At 37.8% G+C, this 23,485-nt stretch overlaps 1 protein-coding gene and 1 pseudogene across 1 annotated transcript; both read left to right on the top strand.

The window, feature by feature from the left end:
• The first annotated feature begins 2,818 nt into the window (after positions 1 to 2,818).
• Positions 2,819 to 13,685, top strand: LOC122666387 (annotated as a pseudogene).
• A 5,368-nt stretch (positions 13,686 to 19,053) lies between these two features.
• LOC122666322 (zinc transporter 6, chloroplastic-like) lies at positions 19,054 to 21,459 on the top strand. The gene is made up of 2 exons (XM_043862523.1): positions 19,054 to 19,805; positions 21,076 to 21,459. The coding sequence occupies exons 1-2, from the start codon at positions 19,086 to 19,088 to the stop codon at positions 21,388 to 21,390; spliced, it is 1,035 nt and encodes a 344-aa protein (XP_043718458.1). The 5' UTR covers positions 19,054 to 19,085; the 3' UTR covers positions 21,391 to 21,459.
• Positions 21,460 to 23,485: the final 2,026 nt, after the last annotated feature.

The raw sequence follows: 23,485 nt of genomic DNA, 5'->3' as shown, positions 1-23,485 counted from the left end.
CAAGCCCAGACCCAGCCACCCAGGGTCCATAGAGCTCAACCTAGGCCCAGCCCAACCCTAGGTGGGGTTGAGATATCTCAACCCAGACCTGGCTGTATTGGGTACAGGACGGGTGGGGCTTGGGCTTGTTCCAATTGGTTAGCCTAGTAATAATCAACTTTGAAATCTCCTCCCCCCCTCCCTCTCCCTCTCCCTCTCATTTATAGATTTGCATTCTGTTCTTAAAATTTTAATGTGAGATTGAAAATGCCATTTAGCCTTTCTCCAAGGAGCCCAACATGCCGCACACATTCTTAGGCGTGCACCGAAATGTGTGTGGTACAGTTCAACCGTTGGATGCCCCTTGGCAGCACCCTGGGCGCTAGGCTCCCTAGAGATGATCCTGATCCCCAAAAATGGGTGTACTCTCTTAATTATTTCTCCTCTTGGAGCAAAATGTTGTTTAATTTTTGGAAAAAATTTTCTTCCACCATGTTGGAACATCACCACACCATCCTAGAGTTCACAAACTCCCATAAAGTTTTAGTATGTTTCCCAAAATACCTTCCCGATATCCCCCCTACAATGAATGTAATCCCATATTCACCGTGACTGAAGAAAAACTCAATCCTTAGTTTTTTTCTCTCGTTAAAAACTTAAGCGAGAGAATAGACAATGTGATGATTTTAAATAAAGCTACACATCCTAACCCACTTTTGTATTTTTGGTTTTGGTCTATATAGGGTCCGGCCGGGCTCAAACCAAGGCTTTAGTCTAGGGTCCAACCTAACTCCAGCCTAGAAATCACAACCTTGATCACCCACTGAAAAGCACAGCATAAGCCCTACCAGGCTTTGGTTCACACGTACGGGCCAAACTTGCAGACCTCATTATTAGATGGGAGAGGGTTCTGTGAGCAAAAACTGGATGGTGGGTTTTATTGGCTGGCTCAAGCACATTGGGCGAGCTGGTTTTGGACCCACACACCCAAAATCTTTGGGCTGGGCCTAACTGAAAACCACTCCATACTGCCATAGTGGCTCATTTATATCACATACAAGACCTGTAAGAGTGAATGCTACGCATATTGTTGCGTGTGTTGTTCTAATATTTTTATGGAAGAAAGTTCTATATGAGGGAGTGTATCACTCATGCTCAATCACACAGGAGGGGAAATGATCGCCCCACCTCCCCATGAAAGATGGAAATAGAAGTATTTGTTTGTGGAATCTAGAAACATAAATATTATCACGCCTGACCATGTCACTATTCCTCATTAAACAAATCGATCTAAACCATTGAATGAGACCGCATATTTGTTAGGTGTTCAATTTCTTAAATTTTCAATTTCTCTTGTACTTTCTCAATGGTTCAAAATTTCAACTATAAAAAAAAAAAAAATTCAAAATTTTCCTATTTTTTAAGACACTTAACTAAAATTAATTGAACTCAAACCTAACAAACAGAAGGAAGGGGAAGGTTAGACATCCCTTTCACTAAAACTTGAGTATCCACCTCACTGATAGGTGTGACCATCTGAGTCCTACATGCACCTGTTTGCTTTATAAAATTTTTCAAAAATTTTTTTTTTTTTTCTGTCCAGCGCCTTTTTTATAAAGGAGTTTTTTTTTATTCACACACCTCACACTTCACAGTGTGAAATAACTTGTAACTTTTTTTTAATATTTTTAAAATAATATATTATTTTTCCAACGAGAGTAAATACTACCATTTCACATGTGACATCTGTATTTGAAAATATATTGACAGTTTTTATAATGACACGATAATATAAACAAATTTGGAAATAAAATAAGGGACAATTAAAAAAAAGTCAAATTCTAAACGCACCTACAGAGCCACAGAGGTGTCATTTAAATAATCCCATAAATAAACGGATTCAGAATTATATTTTTGTGAACAAAATTATATATCCATGGATACAAACATATCAAGACAAATAAAATATCTAATAGCTGATTAAATAGGGTCTAAATTTTGTGTACAAGTAAAGCCCAAGATTCTCTTCCCTACATGTTAAGTTTTGGGCAAAGTAAAGCTATGAAAAATATTGAAAATCTAGAAAGTATAAAAACATGTATTATTAACAGAAAAAAAATGGGGCTGAAAAAATTACAGAGATTCATGTACATACATAATAGATATTTCATTTGAAATTGGATATGAAATTTGATACTTTAACTGATTCATAAATAGTAGAGCTACTGTTGTAAAAATACCAAGAACAAGGAATCAATCTTATCAGAGGATTCTAATGCTTGAGCAAATGGCACCAACCTTGTGAAGTCAATTTCCTTAAGAAGTGGGTTGATTTACTTTCTTTATTTGTATAAAAGCTCTCTTTAGAGACTAAGAGAGACCCCCACCTCACGGCTCTCTCTCTCACACACAAAAGCTCTCTTCTGATGCTAAATTGCCAATTCGAAACCCAACAACCGATTCTCTGTATATAGTTGCTTTCCCCTACAACTATCTTCCAGGCCCTTTTTGCTTGCTTAATCCATACTGCTTCTTCTCATCGTTACAAAACCTCACCTCTCACCCACTTTTCCTTTTTTCTTTTTTTCTTTTTAATTTTTTATCTTCGGCTTCATCAGGTTGCTTGGAAAAAAAGATAAAAAAAAAAAAAAAAACTATTGAAATTTTAGTAATCATCTTAAGATTGTATAACTAATCCCAAATCATTATGAAATTAATTATTAAAACTTGTTTTATTTTCCAACAAAATTGTCTAAAAATTATGTTTAATTGAGTAACACAATCATTGTTGCAAATATTTTTTTTGTTAAACCAATTTCACTCACTTTGTCTCCTTTTTGGTTCTCTGTTGCTTTCTTGAGTATGAAAGGATCCCATTTTAAAGGAGTCGTGGGCAATTGGAACAATGAGGCGACCAGTTGGGAGCTGAGGCCTTGTGGTAGCATATGCTTGTTCAGAAGAGAGACGACGCAGTTGCTGCTTCAGAACCCACGATCAAGATCAAGACCTCTAATGGCTCTTACCTGCACGAGGTCAACGTCCCTGCTCAAGCAACTTTTGGTACTTCTCAGAATTTTCTTATGGGTTCTTCTTTTTCTGTAAAGATTTATGTTTATTAATACATACATTAAGCTAATTTTGGCAACTCTCACCGTTTCTTCGCCCCCCACCCCCTTTTGTAACTCTGTATTCTCTAGGAGTTGTTGTGCATAATTGTATTTGCTCTATCTTGTCTCAGTGGGAGACGTTTGACCTCATAGTTGGTTTTGGTCACTGTGTGTGTGTTTTAATCATTGTGCAATAGATGTACGTGTAGTTACTTGATTTGATCTCTCTCCCTTGAAGGGACCCTAAACCCTAAAAAAAGGGAAAATTTGAATGGGTTGGTTTGCAATGGAATGGAAGGGATCTCATACTTATTTTCCCATTTAGTACTTTGGATCATTATCAGATTTCTGTATAACCACTAGTGTCTATTTTCTCTTGTTGATATTGATGTATTTATGTGCAATTCGATCTTTAAGACTGGATTTTTTAAGTGGGCTATCTTCCCTTGGACCAGTTTTATTAATTTTTGTCTTCTGTCAACTCTTTGTTTGTCTCCTTGTTAAAATTGATATATGGTCTTTAATGTAGGGGATTTGAAGAAGATCATTTGCTCATGAGGCTGGTTTGGAGCCCAAAGAACAGAGACTGTTGTTCAGAGGGAAGGAAAACAAGGATGATGAACGCTTACACATGGTAGGTATGAAGGACATGTCCAAGGTGGTACTTATGGAGGATCCAGCTAACAAAGAGAGAAAGCTTGAGGAAATGAAGAAAAATCAGGAGATATCAAAAGCTTGTGAAGCTGTTGCTAAAGTAAGAGCTGAGGTTAACAAGCTCTCTGAAAAGGTAGATCCCATAACCCATAGAAATCCGTTTGGCTGCACCACCAGGACTCATGGTGAATGTTTTATTTTGTAGGTGGCTGCCTTAGAGGCAGCTGTGCGTGAAGGGAAGAAGGTTGTGGAGAAGGAATTTCTTGTCTTGACAGAGCTGTTTATGGTGCAATTACTGAAATTGGATGGCATTGAGGCTGAAGGAGAAGCAAAAGTGCAAAGACGGATTGAGGTCGGATATTTATCAGCCTTCTATTATTAAGATTGCCAATTTATTCTATTACTCTTCTTCTACTTTGCCATTCTTGTCTTGTGACAAGACTCTTTGAAATCACATGGAATGGTTGAGTTTACTTTTGTTTTAAATTCTTTTCTTATTAAGGTTCAAATAATGCTATGTTTAACTGGTCATGAAATATGCCCCTTGGGAATGTGATCTGTGTACAATTGCCATCCTTTTGGTATATATTGATTTTGGCCAACCTATTGTTTGAAGGATGTCAATGATCAGTTTCTAAGCCTTCTCAGACCACTTGAATCCAATTATTGAACACCTATTTTCTGGGGAAATTTCTGTTTCGCCTAGGTGGAGGGAAGAAGAAGATGATGATATCATTCCATACTGCTCACTCTGAACATTTTTTGTTTTTTAAATTTTTTATTTTTTTTTTATTTTGGGTAGCGGATACATTGGATGCAAAGATGTAGGAGTTATATTTCATTCATTTCCATTTCTTTTCTTTTGGATCAATTTCTGCAAGGTCAAAATTTCTCTGCTTGACATGATTTATGTTCCGTTTAAAATCTTTCTTAGCTTTTCTGCAAAACTAAGATCTTGGAATTCCTAAATGTTTTGGGAAATATAACCAATTTACTAAGAGATTGATTTGATGTGATTAGATTTCTATTTCATAAATTTAAGTCAATGGGGAATTTTAGTTTAATTTCTATTTTCTAATTTCCAGTTTCTTTATGTGGTTAACTTTCATTGGAGTTGCTAAATTTGTACTTGGAGTCAAAATAGAAAGTTCGGAGTCATGGTTCAGTACATTAAAGAGGAGTTCAAAGAATTAGAAAGTAGTTCTAGTGTATGAGTTATTCAGAAATTAGACAGCCTATAGGGTCTAGAAGGTTTATACCTTGTTCAATGAGGGAATCTACATTTGTTTTGGATTTAGTAAGTCAAGTTAGTCTATTCTTCAAAAATATTACAGCCTATATAATGGCAAGGGGGCTGGCAAAGTTGTGATTTGCTGCTCTGTTCTAGTGCTAGTTGTAGCCTGCAGTAACAAAGGTAATTATAGCTTATCTAGTTATCCCTTTTATATTCTTCTTCCACTTCTTTTGTTTTTTTCCTACTTTCTATTGTGATATACTTGTACTTTATCCATATCCAGCCTTCTTTCCCCAAACTTCACCCATAAGCAGTACATCCAAAAATAAATTCTAAAATTGAATGAGAAGAAATCTTTTCTAGATGGCCAAGAATGAAGGTCTGTCCTATTCAATTGACAAAAGTTTTTTTTTTTTGGGTGCGTTTCTAATCTTCAAATCTGTATAGTTGAGCTCCTATTACATACAAAGACTGTTGGATTGAAAGTTTGTATCGCTGTTTTTATTGTGCATGCATAGAGGATCCTACAAATATTGCTTACTCTAAAGTGCCTACATGATTATACGTTGCATTATATATTGAAAAGGAATCATTGTGTATTACCATTTTTATCGAGCAATGCATCAAATTCGAGAGAAAATATGGCTTGCTTTACATTGTTCTGTCTTGCAACTTAATTACCTGAAGTTACATAAAGTTAAACTGCATACATGATTATATGTATAAAGGGTGAAAATGTCAATACTGGTGATTTATTGTGCATCATATGATTTTGATTCTTGCTGTATGATATGGGATGATGCCAGACAATAATAAAACATGTACCTGATCCATTGACTAAAAAATATCTAAAAAATTCAGTCACAATGACAAGGGCACATAGAGTATGCAATAGCAATAGGAGCCGTCTAGCAATCTTTATTCTTGATTGCAGAAACACTAACATATGTCTATTATAATTTTGTTTGTCAAGTAGAAGAGCACAAGGTGCGACTATAATTAAACTATTTGTCAAGTAGAAGAGCATAAGGTGCGACTATAATTATATTTCCTTTCCTCTCTCTCATAAGGAACATGTAAAGTATCTAGGAGTAAATATATAAAAAAAGGGCATACCCAGTGCACGAGACTCCTGCCACTGGGGGGTCTGAGGAGGGTCATAATGTACGCAGTCTTACCCCTGCTTTCGCAAAGAGACTGTTTCCAGACTCGAACCCGTGACCACTTGATCACAATAGAACAACCTTACCATTGCACCAAGGCCCGCCCTCGTCTAGGAGTATGTATAATACTGTTATATTTCCACCTCAGCTTAGTCTCTTCAATAGGCCTTAAGAGAACATGAATCACCTGCCCTGAATAGTCTGGAAAACGCTCCCTTAATTGCTCAATCCCTTGACACCCTGATTTTTATAGGGAACAGCCATCAACATTGAATTTAATGCTCTTCCCAAGAGTAACCGAAGGAAGTCGGATGATCTTCTAGTTGGAGGGGGGATAATTGTACTCATTGCCAACTCTTCGTGTAATAGAACCAACAAGTATCTCCTGAATTCATCGTTAATGATTTCTCAACATGGACTCCAAACTTTGGTAGCATCAGTAGTTTCCTAAATGATGTCTGTCTTGAGAAACTCTGTTGCTTTGTTCTGCCTAGATGCACAAGATTTCATCAACCAACATATATCTCCAAGGGAATTTTCCGTCTCACGAGTAAGGGGCTAACTACCAACTTCAAAGTAACTCTTAGAGTAGGACACATCCAACTCATGATGAAGTGTACAAGGAAGTAGCACCAGACTACCATTGCAGATAAGCAATAATTGGACACTTGATAATAGGTTTCCATATACCATGCACATTGGAACAATCATGAGGGAGAAGATTCAAACATTCCGTCCCTATATAGAATATAGAACTTGTTCATCTTTTTGTGATTGATCACCCAGGCAAGAGCATTGCATTTTGAGCTCCAGGTTTTCAAAAAACCTTATGAGAGAAAGTTCCTAATTTCCTAACAGAAGGTTTGATCGAGAAGAAAATAATATAACTATGGATAAAGCTGATTACTGGGTAAGATTTTAGAGCCACTTTGCCCGGTTCATTTTGGTAGTATATTTAGGCTCCAAACCCAATTATCCAGTTCTTGACTTCATGTTAGAGATGGATATCTTGTAGGAAATCTAACAGAGAGAGAGAGAGAGAGAGAGAGGAATCTGGCACTGTTGCACATGTCCTCCCAAATTTAATCCTGCCCCACCGTTGCAGGTCAGTCTTGGTGCCAAGGGAAGCCTAAAGATCCAGAACCTGTCACTCAACTACATGTGATGCCAAGTGGGTTTGGTCATGGCATATTGGCCCAAAACATCGTAGCTCAATGTGCCTGATCAATATTGATGTCAGATGAGAGGTTGTGAGCATTAGATGTGCATATGAGTTTGATATGTTTATGTTTTGTGAATATTGTGAAATAAAATAATATGAATAACAAAGCAGACTGTAGATGTGAGTAGCAAAGAGGAGAACAAGATGTAGAAGGATATGGCAGTGATGATGAAGTGAAAATATGAATGATGACATAGGAAAGGTGCACAATAGTTGATGCTTTAACTAGAGAAGTGATGGGTGGAGACTTCTTGTATGTGGGGCCTCGTAGTATGGAATGAGTTGAGAAGTTGGGAAACCGTCTGCTTCAATGATCTGTGTTCTATTATGTAGATTTCACATTCTTTGCGAAAGCAGGGGTAAGGCTGCGTACATTATGACCCTCCCCAGACCCCATAGTGGCGGTAGCCTCGTGCACTGGGTACACCCTTTTTTTTGGTATAGCTCTTACACGTTGAGCGATTTTTTGTTCATGGTATAATATGTGAGTATGATCTTTTTAAGAAATGAATATAGCTTTAGTTGTTTTTTCTTTTTCCTTTTGTGGGTGAAAACAACAACAACAAAAAAAAAAAAAAAAGAGGGCCACACACTAAGAATTGCTTTTAGAGATGATGGGAACTCCAACCACCAAATTTTGTTCAATTTATATTCTTAAGTTGAGTTATATACCTTCCTTTTATAACCTTAGAGAATCATACTTGAAATTTAAGTCAAGCATCTTATGACAAGGTGCACCCAACATAACCTACTAGAGCTGACCCAAGTTGACCTTAAACAGACCCGAACGGTCTTGACTAAACCGAAACCTTGACATGCACAAAAACAGAAAATCAAAGAATTGCAACAAATGTAGATAAGCTTATATTAATCATGACCTACTAGACCTGACCCAAGTTAACTTGAACTTGACTCAAATACTCTGAATTGAACTAAACCAAAAACTATACACAGAGAAAGACAGAAAATTAAAGAATTGCAATTAGTCTAAGTAAAACTAAACTAATTAAAATCATGCAAGTATGGCTTCCACACCTCATAATTAGGTAGGCCTAGATGAGACAGATAATGTTATGGGGCTGATAAACTTCATCTGTGCTTCCTGAAGGTATCAAATTTCTTCCCCATGGTAGTTCTAGCACCTTACTGCGAGAGCAGCTATGCTGCACATATGTGCACCCTGTACGTACGCTCAGCACTTGACACATGTCCCACCTGTAGAAAACTATGCAGAAAACGAATGGAAATTGCAAACAACAATCGCACAGTCGCACACGAAGGTTCTGCATTATTCGAATTCATATCTTTAATCATTTAATCTACTACATTGGAAAAGATAAAACTCGGTCACAACAATCTTTTATTTGGACTCAACTGGCTCCTTCTCTAGGAATCTGGAGATTGATGCTTGATGGGAAGTGACACTAATAGTATGCTTTCCATAATATGAACCTATCACTCCAATAATTCCTAGTACTATGAATTCCTTGGAGGATGAGTTAGTTAACCATCGAGTGGTTAGGATTATTATGTACCATAAAGGACAACATTTTGGAGCATGGCACATGGAGGAATTTATTGTATTTATGCCTCACCAACTCCCCAGAACATTTGGTATTTATTTCCCAGTGGCCACAGTTGTCCTACATCTCATTTTTAATCTAAAAATATGTACCCTCTACGTCACACATAAATGAAAAGTAACCTTTATTGCCTCTTTTTATTACCTGTATCTTTGTTCATATGTATTTTAAATATATAATATTATAAAATATTTGACACAGACATTGGGAGTGATGACCTTGAACTATATCAAGTGCTGATGTTACCAATCAATACCCTTAGATAAGTTGTGCTCCGATTTTGTTTTATGTTAAACTTCATGAGCTATCCTAGTGGTATGGTGCACTAACTCTAGGATCGTTATTGTATTTTCTGTTGTAAAATTGTTTGTTTTTTTAACCACTGAATGCTTTATTTTTCCACGTGCCAGTATCTGTTTGGTCTGAAACATAATACATGAATAGAGGACAGTGAGGCCCAGTTGTATACTTAATTTGGCTATAATGTAAGCTTACTTATAGCAGCTATGTCTATTTTTCCGTCCAGCCTTGGGCCTCGGCGAAACTGGCAGTTGTTCCAACTCTGGTCCTTATAAATTTCATAAAATTTGTTTTATTATTGTAATAAATATGAAAGAATAGACATTTCAAATGATCAGCTAATCTTCTTTAGTTAATCTGTTTGGTGAGATTCACATTAGCAGTGGATCTAATCAATTTATCCTGAATTCCTGAGACATTGGCAAGAGGGTTCCTGTTTAATACAAGGCCCGACAACTACCATGCTTCCCTTCATAACCGTGCTTTTCAGATCCATTGCAGCCCCTCCTCCCCCCCCTACCTTGTACTTTAGTTCTTTCATCAATTAATGCATCATCCTTCGCACACAAAACTGAAACAGGATAAAAGTGGGTAATCTCTGTTTTATAGGCCTCCCTTGATCAATATTTTATAAGCAAATGTTGTTTTTAAAGTATTTTGAGAAACTAAGTTGGTTCCATGATATTTGTAACCAATATTTCTTGTTTGTTCGATCCACTCTCCCCGTTTCAACTGTATCAAAGAATCCTCTCTTAAGTATCTATTAGTTTTGTTAGCAGGTGACTATCTCCCAGATCTTCTGAAAATAAGTTAGGTTCATCCGCCACATTTTGTGCACAAGTTCAAATAGATAGTTATTTTTACAGCTGGTAAATTGTATTAATATGAAAGTGCAAGACATGGATCGGGGACATAATTATTTTAATGAAGTAATGAAATATGAATAGTGACTTAGGGCATAAAACTGCCATTTGTGGTAGTTTCATTGCTTGAATTGTGTAATCAAATTTTATTTTCATGCATGCAAGTCCTTATACATTGTTATTGTTGGAATATGTAATCCAGAATACCGTGGGGGTATTTTGATCCTTTTGGAGTTAGTTTATTTATTATGTTATTAGTTTATGTCGGCTATGTGGGTTTTAGTCCCACATCACCTGGTTTAGTCTATTTGTAATTTTCCCTCTATTATAAATAGAGGGCTTACCTATCAATTAATAAATTCAAGTATTTACAATTTCCATCTTCTCTTCTATCCTCTCTTCTCTAGAGTTACTGGTTACAGGTCCTAGGTTTTCTACATGGTATCAAAGCTAGGTAACCAGTGATTGATTCTCTCCAAGATTGCCGGTTTGAAAGTCGTTTCAAGGTTCTCCGATTTATGGAGAAACCCTAGTTCATAAAATAAAATAAAAAAGAGAACTAGGGTTTCATTTCGGTTTCATATTGGTTTCTTCTTCTGGTTGTTTTAGCACCGTAGGCTATCATTCTTGGTCTACATCTGTTGCTACTGCTATCGACATGCTATTAGGGAATATTGTCGATTGAACCAGGTTATTGAACTAGTTTTTTTTGGAGCTTCGAATCTGCTATCGATTTCTGCTGCTGCTGCTATGTTCGGATTCTCCATGGGTAATGCAAACTGCTGCTCGAGTTTATTTCTGAATCGAAGATTGGAGTTATCTCTTCGATTTGCTGATTGCTACCTCAAGTGGATGCTTTTGCCGCTGTCGATTCTTCGAATCCACCTCCTTTCCGCCTCTGACTGCCGCTGCTATGGTTTTGGTATTAACTGGATCGAAGGATTGGTCGATGGCTGCATCGATTCTGCCCAGATTTTTGAATCAGTTCTGTCCAGCAACTGGGAGATTGTAGAATGGAGTTTCTACTGGTTCTTCCTTTTTGAAGATCGATCAAGTCTCTTCTTCTTCTGGAAATCACAGCTTGGTTCTTTTGAATGGCCATGAATTTGCTGCTGAAATTCCAGGTTACTTGGTATTTCCTTTGATTTTACTGATAGGGCTCTGGTTCACGCTGGAGAGTTCTGGAATTGATTCTGCTTCTCTGAAGTGTTTATTCTGATTTCTGGAACCTGGTATCGTGTTTGATTCTGCTTCTGTTTGCTATTGATACATTCTTTGGTGATTGGTGTTTCGATTAATGGATTGAAGAAGATGGAGAAAATTTATATACTGCTGTTTTTCGTTCCATGCTTTCTGCCTCTGGTCCATGATTCAATTTCCACAAGATTATAGTTCTTTTTTGGTTGAAGGTTGAAAAACTCTGAAGGTTTTGATTTCTGGTTTTACGGAAGGAAAGAGATGAATTTCTTTCGTAAGTTCCTCTTTTTCCTTTCTTAGTTTCATTCTTTTGTCAGGTTTCACGTGGGTTGAGAGTTACTTTGTTTTATTCTTTGAGTTTTCCCATATTGCCCCCACTCCCTTTCCTTTATTATGCTATGTCCCACCTTTTATTTATCTTCCAACTTTTACAATCGTACCTTAATTTTTTTTTATTTCCTTTCATGTCCCATTACTTCTTTATTTACCATTTATCCCTTACAAAATTCTGGTTATTTACGGAACTGCCATTACCTTTTTAATACATTCTCCTATTTGACTGCCCAATTGACCCTTAAAAATTCTGGTTTATTCCTAATTTGCCCTTTGGCTTGGATTGTATTTAAAAGTGGATTTCCACCAAATTACAGTCATGCCATCCTTTTTTCCAACAACGTTCCCTTTCAATAATTCTTATTCCCTTCATATCCCATACCTTTGGCATATACTCATTACCACTTTGGACGATAATGGTATTCTCTAATTTGTCATTTCTTCATTTTTCATTACCCTTAGTACCTCTTGGAAAATTCTGGAATATTATGTTTTTTGCCCTATCTCTTACATCATCTCTGTTATGTCCACGTGTACTACACGTGAGGGGGGATTATGTACAATACACCTGCAGACATTGCAGAACGCAGAACATGCAGGAACATTGGTGCAAAACATAGAAGATCAGTTTTCTCCACCATTGCTATTGGGTATCCTTTGTTATTGGGTTGAGTTTGCCGTAAGGGGGAGATTGAAGTATTGAAGAGTATTGAAGATATTTGGTTGTTGCCTAATTGAGGATTTTCAGTTGGGTTGATACAGTATTTTTTCCGCTACCTGATTCAGTTTGTTTTCGCTGCTTGCTGCTCTAGTTATTTAACTTCAAGATTTTATGTCATTATGACAATCTGAGATTCATCACTGGATAGCTATTGAAGATCGCTGAAAACTGCCTTTTTTGGAAGACATTCCAGTCCCGGTTTGCTGATCATGTCTGTCCAAGTTTTGAAGATCTATTTTTTCAAGTTCTTGAAGGTTTATTTGGGAGCTGCATTCATATGTCAAGCTGGATTCTGCTGCAACTTGGTTTTTTCCCATTTTGTTCAAGTTGGGCATTAATACCTTGTATGCGCCAACTTGAGGGGGAGTATTAGCGTTATTAGGAGTTCTTTTTTCTTTAGTTCAAGCTGGATCTTCTTTCTTCTCTTATTTGTACAATCCAGCTTGAGGGGGAGTGTTGGAATATGTAATCCAGAATACCGTGGGGGTATTTTGATCCTTTTGGAGTTAGTTTATTTATTATGTTATTAGTTTATGTCGGCTATGTGGGTTTTAGTCCCACATCACCTGGTTTAGTCTATTTGTAATTTTCCCTCTATTATAAATAGAGGGCTTACCTATCAATTAATAAATTCAAGTATTTACAATTTCCATCTTCTCTTCTATCCTCTCTTCTCTAGAGTTACTGGTTACAGGTCCTAGGTTTTCTACAGTTATATTACTGGTTAAATGCTGGTGTAGATATAGTATTTTTGGAGTGGCAGAAAGGAAATATTCTTTTACTTAAAAGTCCAATATTTTATTGATGATGTCCAAATAACTGAAATCCAAAGTTTACATGCTCGTGGGTTTCGTTTTACAACTCTAGTTAGCTCCACCGATGCTGTGTTTTTTTTCTCCCTGTTAAAGGCCATAATATTGATCCTTATTTCAACTATTCTTATTTAACCTTTAATATCATTCGTGCCATTAGCAATACTGTATTTCCTGTACAGGTTCGTCGTGTGCAGAGTTTCGTGGAGATGCTCGATATTCTAAAGGCACGAAATTCCAACCCTTTCAGCAGTAGCAGCAATGCTATGTCTGTGACAACCAAATGGGAGACATTTGATTCTGGTGTGGGAAGCTTGAGTGCTCCATCCCCAATGCCGCCCTCTACAAAAATAACTAATGATTGGGAACAGTTTGACTAATCGAATCGCTCTGGTTATCCTGGTTTGTACAATTCCTATTCTATGGCACATGGTACACATTTTAGATTGTTTTGAGGCTCCCTTGATTGTCCAATCCTTCTTTAGTAGGGAGAGAGGAGAGGTCTTGATAATGTAGAGAAAATACACTTTCTTCTGGAGAGAGATTGATATTTGTAGATATGTTTTTCAGATATATTCCCTTAGACATGCTTGTTGACTTCTTGTATCCTTATTTTCTTTGGTTTTTTCCTATCTCAAGTTTTATTGCTTTGAAGAATGTAGTTCGTTCTAGACATCCTAAGGTTGAACCCACAATTTCGGTGTTAGAACCACATGGGGTGGTATTCTTCCACAAGATTTTGGCAATCAGTCCAGATGTCTATGATTTTGCGGCTTACAGTCTTCAGAAATGCCCCCTTGCTTCTGCCTCACCCTACGCTACCAAAGTTTATGGAGGTAGATACAATGGTGATATGCTTCTTTCCTAAGCATGGTTATTTCCTTATTTCTACCATGTTTAGTAAGTTAATATTAGTCCCGATATTACTTACTACCCTTCTATATTTTTTGGTTTTCTAAAAAGGGAAGTTCTGTGTTTTACAACATAGTTTTCATGCATTATTTCATACATATGGTTATTATTTTGAGTTATAGTTCTTAGGCGTTTGTTTTATTTCTCCTTTAATCCATATAGTTTATTTTAAGTTTTATTTTGATTACCTTAAATTGTTTCTTTATAGTATGTTTTGTGTTTTTCATCTTTCTATTTCTTTATTGGGAAGCAGTTTTCTGTCCGGGAGTGTGGCCTACGCCAGCACTCCCATGTGTCTATCTTTCTCTTCCTTAAAACAAGGGGACACAGATGTCTTCACACATGAGGAGGAGAGAGATAGACTCATGGGAGTGCTGGCATACTCCCGGACACAGATCTTTTTCCCTTCTTTATTTTATGTTTCATGTATATTTAACCTTTAATGTTGAATCTCCTAACTTTAGTCTATGTTTACCAAAAAAATGTCCTTTTTAATCTTTTTTCTTTTTCATAAAGGTTTATTGTTTGTTTTTACTTGATGGTATCTATTATTTATAAAAACATCAATTAAACGAGAAGACTGATTTTCAACCAGACGAGCTGAGATGCCAAACACCTTTTCTTATGATTTAAAATTATATTTGGAGTTATATTGATGGATCCTAGACCTTATCTAGGTGGCAACTTTCCAGTCATACCACCCATTGTTGTCGATTGGTGAAGCGAGTAAACGCGTTGTTCTCACAAATGCATAGAGATTTGGAGGAACACCAAAGCAGTTACTGTAAATATTAGTCATCTTGCTCAAGGGAAAGGCTACATCTAGTATCAGATTAATAAGTCAAACAACACACCTTAAATTTTTATTTTTTTTTTCTTCAAGTGCATAAATCCTTGGACCAGAAATAATAGGATTGATTTTCATAATAATAACAAAATGGCTAATTACACCCTATTTTCAGTCAACAAGTGGGGTAATAAAAGATTGGACCCAAAAGACAACTAGACTAGAAGAACCGGTCTAAAAAATGACCGGTTCACTTTTGACGTGGTCAGGATAGTTATATGTGAGTGCATGGATTAAGGCCAAGACAGTTATGATTGGCCTGTCATATTCTAGCATCAACGGTTATAATCGGTCACTTGGGCAGTTACAAGTACCACAAAGAGAACATGGAGAATTGGCTGTTTATGTAAACTACTTGGAGTGGGATACCAAATATAAATAGAAGAATGGAGAAGAAGAAGAGACCTTGAATTACTTATCTTTTATTTTTATTTTCTAGTAATTAGGATTAGAAGTAAGATTAATTTACCTTTAGGATCACTGTGTAGTAGTACTATTCACCAGAGATCACTCGAATGTTCTTAATTGTTTGAGTAGATACTCTATTAGCATTAATTCCAGCTTCTGTCATTTGTGTGTTAATCTTCCTCAAGTATTCTCGGCATTACAGTTCATGTTTGTCAAAAACCCTTGGAGCAATCGAGGCAGGAGTGTGACCTGTATTCTCTTGGTAGAAGTCAGACCAACATTTCTATCAATCACATCTCTTGAGTCTTTGCTGGCTCTGGCACATCTGCGCATTAAATTACACGTGTGACCGAAATTTTTCCAAACACTATTTGGCACGACTTTTCCATCAATTACAAGTCTTTGCTTTATCGGGCACGCTCATGCATCCAATCGCACGTGTGTAACTGAATTTGTCGCCAACGATGACATATATCAAAAAAAATTACGGAAATTAACTAATAAAAAATAAATTAAATTAAATTAAATTAAATATCAGACAACAAGGTAATCAGTTAATTCAATAAAAACACTGCAATGATGGTAAATTATGCCACATGTAACATTGGATAAGGCTGTGTGTGTGTGTGCATCCAATCGCACGTGTGTAACTGAATTTGTCGCCAACGATGACATATATCAAAAAAAATTACGGAAATTAACTAATAAAAAATAAATTAAATTAAATTAAATTAAATATTAAACAACAAGGTAATCAGTTAATTCAATAAAAACACTGCAATGGTGGTAAATTATGCCACATGTAACATTGGATAAGGCTTTGTGTGTGTGTGTGTGTGTGTGTGGGCTCATGCATCCAATCGCACGTGTGTAACTGAATTTGTCGCCAACGATGACTTATATCAAAAAAAATTACGGAAATTAACTAATAAAAAATAAAATAAAATAAAATAAATTAAATATCAGACAACAAGGTAATCAGTTAATTCAATAAAAACACTGCAATGATGGTAAATTATGCCACATGTATGTGTGTGTGTGTGTGTGTGTGTGTGTGTGTGGATAGAAATAGAAGATCCGGATCCTTATTTTGCATGCCCAGCGTTTCCTTTTCCATAAAAAAACTGTTTAAGTGATCCTCATCAGCAGAAAAACTTTTCATTCAAATAGTAATTTAGTGGTCCACGTATACCACGAAGAACCCCAAGCGATGACAACGATCTCACTCTCTCGTGATTCGTGATTACCGCACTAATAAACAAAAGTAAAGATAAAAGGGCAAATTTAACGGACACCCCCTAAAAGTATCTAATATCTCAGAAACTTATCATACTTGGTCAGAATTTCACATACACCCCCTATTCTTATGAATTTGTATCAATTTAGTCTACTCCGTTAGTCTCTGCAGTTAAGTGTCTGTTAATTCTTTTTAAATGGCGAAATTACCCTTACCACAATGAAATCCCTATAATACCCTTAATGATGAATTAATGATGTTAATAGTTAGTTTTTAGGAAAAGACAATTTTACCCTTGTTTTTATTCAATACTTTTTTTTTATTCCTTTTTTCTCCCCTTCTTCTTCTCCTTCTTCTTCTCCTTTTGTTGTTTCTTCCGCCGCCGCCACCACCACCCCCTCCACCAGGTTTTTTATGTGTTGTGGCTTCCAGTTCCAGTGCATAAAAAATAACGGAATGGATACATTCGCAATTTTTATTTTTTTTCCCCGGTGCATAAAAAATATCCTACCCATCTTCCCCAAACCTCTGCAATTTTTCTTTTTTTTTCAAACCCTAAACAATTTTTAGAGGAAGAACAGAAAAATCCTCCATTATCCCAAATCTGTGGTCATGATCATCATCATCCAGTCCAAGGAAATCAAAAGGACTAATCCCATCAAGCTCTCGTACCAAACCGCCTTCACAATGAGGGCAAACTGCATCTCGCCGTCGACGTTGCACAGGCTGCCTGCTCGACAATTTCCCCTCTCACTGAGACAGGCCGCCGTCGAAGTTGCACATCTGTGACACCAATGTGTGTTCCCACTGCTCGACATTTTCCCCTCTCACTCCAGTTGGATCTCTCAAACAAAACCCCTAATCAGATGCTCCAGTTCCTTACTTTTCTTGCAAATCCTCTCAAAAGCTACCAATACAACAAAAAAACAACAATAATTAAACTAAATCATTTTATATAAAAACCATCCTCTCTTGGGTTTGGCTCCACAGGCTTGGGTTGCTGCCGGGGTGGTTGTGGCCATTTGTTGTCGCTGCTGCTGCTGTGGTTGCACAGAGAAAGACCCAGACGGGTTAGGGTTAGGGTTTTTTTATAAAAGCCATTGCCGCCTTTTTCAAATTTCCATTCTGATTTTTAGTTTTCTCGAGTGCATCAATTGCTTGAGTCAAAGATGAGTCTGTTTGCCTCCAATTTTATAGATAAAATGAGATAAATGGACAATTCACCTTGCGAATTAAGAGAAATTTAATTTTGTTGTCATGCCTCTGGTTTCCGTGGAAGTTAATGATATATACACACTGTATATACACGATAATCCTCAAATTCTTCTAGCAATTTGGAGCTGTAACCAAAACAAGTTATTAAGCTACAAGTGCAATTCAAGTAACCCACAGATCAAGAGAAATTTCAGTATTTGCAATTAATTAGGCTGAAATCTCTATTATGTTTTATCATTTCCCCCTACAAAATGACTTGCAGAAGTCTCTTGAATCAGATTCAAACTTCGATTTACTAATCTTTTTGAGAGCTGTATAGTTTCAAACTGTCAATAATTGCCCTTAATTTGACATTCCTGCTGCTCCTTGATTCTCTGTTGTCCCCTGTGGAAACAAGTAGTTATGCCACCCAGAGAAATATTATTAGCTTCAACAGAATTTCTAACCAGAAGGTGGGCAGGAAACCCCATCGACGACTGTTGGAGATGTGACCCAAACTGGGCAGCCAACCGACCACGCTTAGCCGATTGTGGGATCGGATTTGGAGCTGGGGCACGGAGTGGAAAGGGCGGTCAGATCTATGTAGTCACAGATTCGTCGGAGGAAGAGGCGAAACCAGGGATGGTTGCCACTTCCCTTCATCTCGGCCGGAGCAGGTGATGGTGCCCGGAGCCGCAGCCATAGTGGGAAGAAGATGAAATGACAGTTTTGTCCTTTTATTTAAATAACTAAGGGGTAAAATGGATATTTAGAGAAGAAGATGAAATAACAGTTTTGTCCTTTTATTTAAATAACTAAGGGGTAAAATGGATATTTCACCTTTGGGTATTAAATGCGCTTAACGTTTGGGGTGTCTGTGACATTTTGACCAAGTATGGTAAATTTTTGAGATATTGGATACTTTTAGGAGGTGTCCGTGAAATTTTCCCAAGATAAAATCTCGTTACTGATTGGAAACATCAAGTTAATGCTGTGACATTTCTAAGAAACCCCCAACAGTGGGCCCCACAATATTTAAAACCGCACCCACTCGTCTGTCCTAGGAAGTGCACTCCACGGCATAAAGATTCAAACTCAACGGCCAAGATGGCATCATGTCTTTATTTTGGAATTCTGTGACTGAAAGTCTGAAACGGACAATTACGACTTACGAGTTGAGTCGAGTCGAGTCTCACAAACGTGAGAAGACCCAACCTCATACGTCTCTCCCAAATAGCCTCTTCTGAAGAAAAAAGCATTTTCCAAAAAACTCAAAGCGAAGCAGAGAGAGAGAGAGACTTTCTCGGCACGGAGCACCCATGGCTTCCTGCCTGACCGACGCGACACGAGAGCTGTCGTGCCGAGACAGTCGAGCAGCAACGCAGCTAAAGCTCATCTCCATGGTTGTAATCTTCTTCACCAGCATCATCGGAATCTCTTCACCGGTCTTGCTCGCTCGTCTCTTCCAAGGCAAACCCATCTACGAGAAAGCACTTCTAGTCATCAAATGCTTCGCTGCAGGCGTAATTCTATCTACCTCCCTCGTCCACGTTCTCCCTGACGCCTTCGCTGCCCTTTCCGATTGCCAAGTGGCAACCCATCATCCCTGGAAGGATTTTCCCTTCTCCGGCCTCGTTACTTTGATCGGAGCTCTGCTAGCTCTGCTCGTCGACGTCACTGCGACATCTCATGTCCATGGAAACAAACCGAGTAATTACACGCCGATTGGAACACAGGAAGAGACTTCGATTGATTCTTCTTTGGAGAAGAAAACGAAGGTTAAAGTAGAACCACAAATCGAACTTGGAGTGATGCCGGTGAGTTGCCATGATGGTGGTAATAAGGAGCAGGAGGAATTGGCGAAGTTGAAGCAGAAATTGGTTTCGCAGGTGCTGGAAATTGGGATTATATTTCACTCTGTGATTATTGGGGTCACCATGGGGATGTCTCAGAATCAGTGCACCATCAGACCTCTTGTTGCTGCGCTGGCGTTCCACCAGATCTTCGAAGGGATGGGTCTCGGCGGTTGCATAGCTCAGGTATCGGATAAACGTTACAATTTCTCTGATTTGGTACTTCAGTAGTGTAGTCTTCTTTCCCTGCTCTGGTAGTTTAGCTTAGTTAGGGTTAAGCTAAACCTAACCCCGTAAGTCTTAACCCCTAACTATTGACCGACAATACCTATGAAAATCATCGAAACTCTGTTGGGCTGTCTTTTGTTTTTTGTGTGGCTTGGATTAATCAAAAGGACAGGAACGTGGCCCACCATTTTTGACCTAATTGGAGAACACCATGGCTTAGCATTTGCCTTATGTCCAATTTCGGGTACATCCATCATAAATCACCATTTATTAGAATGGGGAGCATTCTCTGTGGGAGAGTGTGGTCCTTGCGTATGCATGTGGGTCAAAGATAATAGGAGCGGAAGTATCATTGGAGCAGAATTTTCGCCTTGCATAGGGGGTGGGGCAATCATTTCACACCCATTGTATTTTATCGTAGCCCATACATTCCACAGAATTTTTCCCGTCTATATCATTCCCTAAACATCCAATTGTTTGAATTTCCCCAGCCTTTCATGCGGTTCAAGTAGATGTGCTAAGTGCCAACCAAGTAGAAATCATGGTTGGCCCAATTAGGAATTTTTGCCTAAATATAATATTGAACATTCAAAAACAATTTTTAAAAAAAATGCCACAATATTGGATAAATAATTTCAAAATATAATTTAACAAAATTGAATTATAAAAAAAACCTAGATTTTCTAAAATGTTTTGACTTTTCCATCATCTATTAATTCACGAATAAAATTTTCCTCCACCCATAGAGGATGGTTCACCCACCATCTTAGGGTTTTGATATGTTCCAAAATACCCTCCTGATACCCATTCTTGCCCCTCGGTGAATGGAGGGATTCCATTCACCATGGGTGGAGGGAAACTTGGTCCTAAAATCACTGTAGATAAAAACCTACAACTACCAAGGGGGGAAGGAGGAGAGGGCCGGAAGGGTGCTTTTTTTTTGCCCAATATGCAAACAGGAGAATAGATCCCTTGACCTCTTGGGGGGCATGCATTCCAATTGAGAAGCCACCAACCAATCACCCAAGCAGTTGTTAGTTGTTTGTACTTCTGTGTTAGGTAAGTGACATAGCGAAATCATCCCTTTCTCACATTTAATTTATCTTATATTAGTCAGATACTATAGTAATAGATGCAATTGTTTGCTTAAATAAGTCTCACTTTCTAGTTTCTTTTTAACATAGCAATGCTAACAAAGAAAAAACAATGGCCATGTCAAAAATTGCAGGCAGGTTTTGGTTTGGGCACAACGTCTTATATGTGCTTCCTGTTTTCAGTGACAACTCCAATGGGGATAGTTATGGGAATGGTAGTATTATCTGTGACCGGTTACAATGACAATAGCCCCAGTGCCCTAATACTTGAAGGGTTATTGGGTTCCCTCTCTTCAGGTGTTTTGATATACATGGCTCTTGTTGATCTTATAGCAGCTGATTTCTTCCATAACAAGATGATGAGTTCAGAACCATGGATAACAAAAGTGAGTTACATTGCCTTAGTGCTAGGATCTGCTTCCATGTCTGTCCTTGCTATTTGGGCTTGAAATCCCTTAATTTAATTTGTATGATTCTACTTTTACATATATGAAGCAAAGCTTATACATCTCTTGTCCATTGTTTTTTTGCTCTTTGGTCATCATGGACCGATAAGATTGCTTTACTAAAAGTTCTGGAATTTCCATAAACTCGATCTCCAGTAGGAGGTTACTCTTCTTGGAATTTTATGAATCATACGGTTGGTGATATGGCCAATGGCCTCATCCACATCTCCAAAGAATTGGTCAAAAGTAGGCCTGTAAACAGATTGGATGTGATCAGATTCGGAAATTTTCTGGCCGAATACAGATACATCTAAACAGTTTCGGATGGATTCGAAAGTCGATGGAATTCGGATTTACGACCATCCGTTTACATCTCTACCTTGTGTAACCCGGACCTTCCTCCCCCTAGCATATACAATTCAATCTCAATCCATATCTCTTAGTTCAGTGATTCTATTTTACCCTCAAGTTCATTATTTGCTTGATAGTCGTCGTTCTTTCCAACAACGGCTCCTTGGACTCCTACGTTGGGAGTTAAAAATACTAATAGAAAAAAACTTAAATGGAACCCAAAAGCAGATTGACTCTTTCCCATCTCTCTCCCTCTTTCACAAGATAGATCTCTTGGGTGATACTTTGTAAAGTCTCTCTGCCGCTGTAGTTAGATTGAGTGAATAAGAAATGCTTGAGTTGGAAGTTGGCTGCACACTCTATCTTAGAGATCGAAGCCAACCTCAGAATGAAATCGAAGCTCCATCTCACCATCCCTGTCTGTACAACAAAGCATCACCTTGCACACTCCATCACTGCCCTCAAAGACGCGAGAGAGAGAGAGAGAGAGAGAGAGAGAGAGAGAGAGAGAGCAACTGAAAAACAAAACAAGAATACCGTCTCCCTTCTGCTACTCAGCTAGCTCCTCCAATCGCAATCCCACAACAGTTGTAGTATTATTAGGAATGCATGGTGACAAATTCTAAGACTGTAATGCATATGGCCCAAACTAACCCAACTCTTGCAGCGCTTGGAAAACAAGTGGACTCACTGGCACATCAGCATCGGCTCTGCCCTAACACCATCCATAATGTGTTTAAGGGAAAACGTAAACAAAAGCCCAAGAATCAGAACAATATACCTACTGGAACATGCTATGGGTGTGAAAAATTCGATTATCTTAAGGCTGACTGCCCTAATGCACAGAAAAAGAATATCAATGGAAACCCAACACCACCGGCAAACCACTAGTTTAGCTTAGAGAATTCATTAGCACCGTAGAGTACAATCTTAGTAATGAACAATTTGAGGGATGGTAGATCGATTCTGGCACACCACGTCACATCGTAAGAACCATAGTGGGATAGCAAGAGTTGAAGTCTCTTCCACCTAGTGACCATGGGTAACTACTAGTACAGTGAAGTGTGAGGTATTGCAGATTATGTCCTTGACCTTAATTGGGAGGGACAGTTGTCATCTAAAGGATGTTCTCTTGCTCTCAACATGCATTTTAATCTAATATTTATTGCAACCCTTGTCAAGAAGGGCCAGCTCCCAAATCTGCTCTAATATGGTAATTCCTCACTTTATCCCTCCTAGTATTTTCGTACATCCATCTCAAGATCCTTATCTCTGCTACACTTAATTTATCTATATGATGCTTCTTAATTGCCCAACACTCTGTCTCATATATCATAGTTATTCGTACGACTCTCATATAAATTTTTTTTCAAAGCTTTAGAGAAATATGTAGATTACACAATACTCTGAACGCAACTCTCCACTTCGATCATCCATTCCTCTTTAATTCCTTTTAAATTTCTATGGCAATCAAACAAAAGGATTTTTTTCTTTTCTTTTCTTTTTTATTATTTTATTTTATTTTCTACTATGAGGAAGAGATAGATGTCGAATCACATGGCCGACGTTCAACTCATAGGGACTAGATAGGGAACTCGTCACCTTAGGTGCGTCTAGCGGCTCCACAAGCCTAAACTCGTGTGGATGTCTCCCCAACGTTGGATGAGGCTCTCCTCTCCACATGTGATCCACGAGACCATCCCATCTCATCCTATTAGCACACATTCCATCAATTCCAAGATTTAAG

The sequence above is a fragment of the Telopea speciosissima genome, chromosome 1 (assembly GCF_018873765.1).
Source record: "Telopea speciosissima isolate NSW1024214 ecotype Mountain lineage chromosome 1, Tspe_v1, whole genome shotgun sequence".
Taxonomy (NCBI): Eukaryota; Viridiplantae; Streptophyta; class Magnoliopsida; order Proteales; family Proteaceae; genus Telopea; species Telopea speciosissima.
This window is presented reverse-complemented; position numbering and strand designations above follow the sequence as displayed.